The sequence below is a fragment of the Sinocyclocheilus grahami genome, unplaced genomic scaffold, assembly GCF_001515645.1.
Source record: "Sinocyclocheilus grahami isolate Dianchi unplaced genomic scaffold, SAMN03320097.WGS_v1.1 scaffold370.1, whole genome shotgun sequence".
Classification (NCBI taxonomy): Eukaryota; Metazoa; Chordata; class Actinopteri; order Cypriniformes; family Cyprinidae; genus Sinocyclocheilus; species Sinocyclocheilus grahami.
The window spans coordinates 724,370-730,951 of NW_015505549.1; the positions used below are offsets into that span (position 1 = coordinate 724,370).

Sequence of the window (6,582 nt, forward strand, 5' to 3'; positions counted from 1 at the left end):
AAATCAGTATAATATGCTGATTTGCTGCTCGATAAACATTTCTGATTATCATCATTATGTTGAAAACAGCAGGGTAGATTTTTTTTCATGTTTCTTTGATGAATAGAAAGTTCAGAAGAACAGCATTTATCTGAAATAGAAATCTTTTGTAACATTATGAAATGTCTTTATCATCATCTTTTGTCTTTTGATCAATTTAAAGCATCCTTGCTAAATAAAAGTATTAATTTCTATAATCCCCATTATATATAAATATATAAAATTATTCTGAATCCAAGATTTTGAATGGTAGAGTGTATAATGTTACAAAAGCTTTTTATTTGAGATAAATGCTGATCTTTGGATCTTTCTGTTCATCAAAGAATCCTGAAAAAATTGTCTCAACTGAACTGTTTTAAATATTGATAAATATGTTTTTTGAGCAGCAAATCAGCATATTAGAATGATTTCTGAAGATCATGTGACACTGAAGACTGGAGTAATGATGCTGAAAATTCAGCTTTGAATCACAGAAATAAATTACATTTTAAAATGTATTCAAATAGAAAGCAGTTATTTTAAGTAGTAAAAATATTTCACGATATTACAGCTTTTTCTGTACTTTGGATCAAATCAATGCGGGCTTGGTGACCAGAAGAGAATTCTTTAAAAAACATTAAAAATCTTACTGTTCAAAAACTTTTGACTGGTAGTGTAGATTTAATGCTAAGTTTGCGCTTTTACTACAGCAAGTGTTTCATTGATTCTTCAAGCTTGATTTATACTTTAACTTTGTGTTTTCTTGACCGATCTCAGGTACTGCACCCCTCAACACAAGGACTTTGATGACCTGGAAAGAAAGTACTGGAAAAACTTGACGTTTGTGTCGCCCATTTATGGCGCCGACATCAGCGGGTCCCTCTATGACCAGGTTAGTCACCTTTACTATGATTAGTGTTCAATAGGAAACTATGGTGATATACATTTTCTTTTAATATATTTTATTTCAGTTAAAGCTTGTTTTATTTTAAAGGAGACATATTATGCCCCTTTTTACAATATGTAATATAAGCCTCTGGTGTCCCCAGAATGTGTCTGTATGTCACCTTTAAGTATGGATTTAGTTACTTTAATAACCTTAATGATTTTATCAATATGCATGTGTTTATGACGTTTTTTCTTCATCAGGACATCACGGAGTGGAACATCGGCCATCTGAACACTCTTCTGGACATGGTGGAGCAGGAGTGTGGGATCGTCATCGAGGGCGTCAACACGCCCTACCTGTACTTCGGCATGTGGAAAACCACTTTTGCCTGGCACACGGAGGACATGGACCTCTACAGCATCAACTACCTGCATTTCGGCCAACCAAAGTCCTGGTGAGAGTCCTACATTCACTATATATGTGCGTTTAGTTGAGTGCAAAAAGATTCAGAGGAGTTTGTTGGCCATTTTTAACATTTGAACTACATTAAAGTGATTAAGTGTGATCAGATTTGGTCATTTTGGCAGTATTTTACCAAAAATTTACTTGACTTTGTTCTCTTTTCATGTGCATTCAGTAAATTTGTGTATAACTTTAATTGTAATTATAATTTTTAAATTCATGTTAGAAATACATTTTTTACATTTTATATAAAAATGCACTCTGAAAATCGAAAAAAAAAAGTAACAATTTGATAAAAAAAAAAAAAAAAATTATACTACAGAAACCAGAGCTTTAAGTTCTCCGGCACTGTGCCGGATTTCCGGCGTGCAGTGTTTGGCTGTGGGGAAAAAAAGAGAGTCGTCTTACATTTTAAAAACATGTGTTGATATCACGTTCAAGTTCACGAGTGCGCCTACCAGTGTATGAGAGGAACACAGCTTTCACTCTCAACCAAACTAACATTACTAGCCAATCAGAAAGTTTTGCTCTTATAAACACGAGACGTGCATAATAGTAGGCCTATCCAATTGCAGAGTCGCAGCTGATGAATGGAAAAGAAGCCTGGGTCTCGAGCGCGACACATTGAAAAAGCTGCGAAGCGCAATGTTCAAAGATTTCCATCTAGCGTCATATTTACATAGAAAAGCTATTAAAAAGCAGTGGAGCTTTGTAAACAGCTCAGAGTTATCAAGCCATCTCCATAAGAACGACATGATTGCCAGACTAATTTACTGGGATTTTTGAAAAAGTCCTGTTCACACATGATCTCTTAACGGTAATTTAGCAGTAAAGACTATATGTGTGAAAGGGGCTAAACTCTGCATATGCGGTGAGTTTGGGTTGCTTAACGTTCATCTGGGAAAACTCACTTGATTTGTAACGTAAACCATTTAAACCTATGCCAACACAGGAGAATACATCAACATACGTCTAAATATGCGATTTATTGTACATCGCGATTTCAAAATAAAAGTTTCCGAATTTGTATGTGGCCAAATATTAAAATTAAATGGATTTAAACGTTGTTGAATCACATGAAACATCACCATGCCGTTGGCGCCCTCTGCAGGTATTTGTTATAATATAGGCATATTACATTTATGTCTTCAACAGTGTTGTTCGATAAAACCATGTACTTGGTTTTGATACTTTATTTGAGGCCAATTATTATTGCCTCATCGTTACTTTATATATAAATGTAGTCATATTAAAGCCTGTTTTTTCCCTTAGTTCTATTTGTATTACTAAAAAAATATCAGATTACTCACTTGTCAAAATACTCAGTAGTTAAGCCCTAGATTAGTTAAAACATTTCAAAATACAAGTGCTTTGTTTTACTTTTTGTGATTAAAAGACAGATATTTTGTCATTTGAAAATTTCTTTAAATATTAAAACATTGTCTCGGTTTAGTGAACCAAGTATCTGTATTTTGTCTGACCTTGTGAGCTAAGTGTATCGTCACACCCCTAGTGTCTATGAGCGTGATAAAGCTCGTTTTCCAAGTGTATGACATAGCTTTCATTCTTCAGGTCAATCATATATTCATGAAAAAAATCAGTTTGAATAAGGAAAGCGATAACTTTGCCATAGTATCCTTTCAAATGTTAAAGTTGCCACAGTCATTGCATTCTTTGCATGTGCTGCACTTTATTTGTACCATTTTGTTTTATTAGTTTATTTATTAGAATTTGAAAGATAATAACAATATTGATTGATAAGTGAGATTTGATTTTAGTCCTTGAAAACCAAAAAATTAGTGAAAATATTTATCTGTAAAATTACTTAAATCATCTTTTTTAAAATATATTTTAGGAATCAGTGCTTTATGTGGTAAACAATATTATGCAACAAAATCTGTTGAAAACATTAATATATGGAGGTTTATAAGCATTACTTACAGATAAAAACACTTAAAATTGTTATATTTGCTTTCTTTTCTTGTGCATTCAATGCATTTGTGCATAATTATACACACACACACACACTAGTCTCGTGTCTTTTAATCAAGCTGGAAAGCAGTAGTCAATCAAGGGTGGGTTTTTTTGTCTTGGAAAAATTCATTTAAAAGTAGTCAATGTTTTAGGAATTTGTAAAGTGAATGGCGTCTGGGCTTCAAACATGTGTGAGATGAAAAGCATAATAGGTTGCATCACGAAAGACTTTTAAGTAGAAAGTAGGAAACAAGACTCCCACTAAATGGTAGAGTGTTTCCCAGGACTTAATGATATATTTTAATGATGCTGAGTGCTAAAATGTTATATTTATTGTGAGTGTAATCTATACAAAGTGCACTTTTAAAATTGTTAACCAATAATCACAAACAACTGGGAAAGTCGTTGAAATGCAAAGCTCAAAAATAGTTTAATTGAGTTTCAATGAGTAATTGAGTTTCAATGAGAAATTTTGTATTTTTCACGTAATTGAACGTTAGTTGTTCAGGATTGAAAACTAACTAGTTTTTCATGAAATCAAGTAATTTTTCATAGTAAACTTTTAGAATTACACACTCTTTTTGTCAGATCCTTTAATAAAAGCGCACAGACAACGACTAGTGCTTTTTGTACCAAAAATGATGTCAAACATCAATCATTTTTATCCTCACAATTTAGTAGAAGTACATAAATCCATCAATGTAAATGTTACACAAATGCAACTGCATCTGCATCTGTTTGCTTTAAGGAAAGTTGTTGAATTCTTTATTTAATTTCAAAGCTTGTTAGCACAATATACCCTCATTTTAAAAAGAATGTTATTGACCATTTTATTTTTTGCGTAGCTACCAATTGCAAAAGAGACCTCAGAGTTTGCATGTAAAAATATTGTTTCTGTAATGAAAAAGTTCAGTTCCCTGATCAAAAGATGTGGGAACCATAAAACTGTGAATAGTAAATGCAAATGCAGGAGGTAACATCAAGGACTCCTCATTTGAAAGTTACACTAGGGCCAGATTTAATGCGAATTTATTTTTTTTTAACATTGTTTCATCAAATTTAGTTTTTTTTGTAGATTTAAACCCTTTTGGTGAAAAATGACTAAAAAGCACCATAACAGTAGTCCATATGAGCTGTACGCTGTATTTCACTTCTTTTGAAGTCGTACAATACATTTGTGTGAGGAGTAATCTAAGTTTGTGTTTTACTGAAGGAAGAAAGCCATGCAGGTTTGAGGTTGAGTAAATAATGGCAGTAGTTCAGTATCGGATGAAGCATTCCTGCCTGAAAATCCTGTTCTTTTCCTGCCCCAAATAACGCAGACGAAACATCGCCGTAATCCTGAACGAGGTGCTGGCAGAACCTCCCGAATATTCACGGCGCTGTCTAGGAAAGCCCTGGCGTCTGCCTGTGGTTGTGTGGATTATGAGATGTGAAGATGTTTGTGCGTCTCTGAGATCTGAGGCTGCTGTACTTCAAAACACTAGCATACCCCACACACGCTCCTGTCCCACTTAAACAAACACCCGCTTTAAACCAGCGCGCAAACTCGACATGATGATCCGCGCAGAGACGTCACACAGAGAACACGTGTGTGTGTGTGTGTGTGTGTGTGTATAAACACCAGCAGCGTTTTGACGCCATGACTCGTCTTTTTTCACCCTCATTTGGTGTTTTTTTGTTTGTTTTTTTCCCCCCTTTGATTAGGATGAATTATGATTTATTTTACTGCCATCAAGCTATAATGCACTTCAGTTTTGAGGCTCTGAAATAAATAAGACTTTTATCAATATATAGGATTATATATAGATAGTATAAATCTCTTTAGGAGTCTCCAAGATTTTAAAGTATTTAAAGTTTTATGATATTACATTTTATATATATATATATATATGTATTTTATCATTTTTCTTTAATTCTTATATTTTATTTGTATCATTATTTCTATTAAATATTTTAAAATTGTATTCTTTATAGCATTCAAAAATGAATAGTTTAGAATAAATTTAATTGCTAACTTATTCGTGAATTGTGATTGCAATATATATATTTTTATAAAATTACAAAATATTTTATCTTTCTATTAAACATGTTGTTTCATCTGCTCTTTATAAATATAAACCCAAGATGATTTTTATAATATTAATTTATTTTATTTATGTCTAGCTTTAATATATTGCCTTAATTTTATTTATATAAAATGTTAACACAATATTATTCTTATGTTTATTTATATATATATATATATATATATATATGTATGCATTTTTCTTTTAATTATTATTTATATAAAATATTTTAAAATTGTATAAATATTAAAAATTATATATATTTTTTTTATACATTTAGACTAAATTTTAGTGTTAACTTGTTTGATTTCTGCGTGAAACCGTCCACACGCGTTCCCGAAGGAGAATCGCAGTATTGAGCTCAAACCGTCTCGAGGAGAGTCACAGAAACAGCGGTCTGTGCTAAAGCTTTCTGTTATGCAAGGCCTGGCGCCGCTAATGGTTTATGCAAAACTGCTGTACTTCATACCCTGCATAAAAGCATCAGTCGCCTGGTTTTTCACCATCACAGCGTCCTTTTCATCTGTTAAATCGGTCTTCAAGGACGAAACAAAGCAGCTCTTCAGCATACATGAATGGCACGGTCTTACCTCAGCTTGGGCTCTCCACACCTCTGTCCTCCTGCTCTTCTAATGACAGAACATCTGACGATATATTATTATCAGTCGCTGGGAATATGTATGAATAACAGGAATGGAGGAAATGTATTGTGCGCAACAGCAACACGAGAACAGGAGGAAAAAGACCAACTAGCATGTTTTATGGTCATATAGTTATATAGTTGATATAGATGAGCTAAAACCTAACAAACATGGACTAACAGACACAAAAGTACATTTTTTTATATTGTTTATTTATCGATATTATTTTGTATATTAATCATCGCAATAATTACATTTTTATAAAAAAAATTATTTTATTATTATTTTTTTTTTGAATGTCTCTTCATTATAGATATAGATATAAACCCAAGATAATTTTTTTAATATTTATTTATATGTATTTATATATATATATATATATACATTTAAAATATATTGATATATATTTAAATTTATGTATTTTATATGTACATTTTAATATATTTGTATAAATGTTTATTTGTATGCTTTTATTTTTAATGTTTAAAATAAAAATTTAATTTATTTTTAATATGTAATATTCATTTTA

General features: G+C 31.8%; 1 protein-coding gene across 1 annotated transcript in view; it reads left to right on the forward strand.

Annotated features, from left to right (window-relative positions):
* Positions 1–6,582, forward strand: part of kdm4b (lysine (K)-specific demethylase 4B) — a 66,111-nt gene that overhangs the window by 7,200 nt on the left and 52,329 nt on the right. The window contains exons 4-5 of the mRNA XM_016230412.1: positions 796–910; positions 1,168–1,361. Of these exons, the coding sequence (XP_016085898.1) occupies positions 796–910; positions 1,168–1,361 (309 nt within the window). The remainder of the gene's footprint in view (positions 1–795; positions 911–1,167; positions 1,362–6,582) is intronic.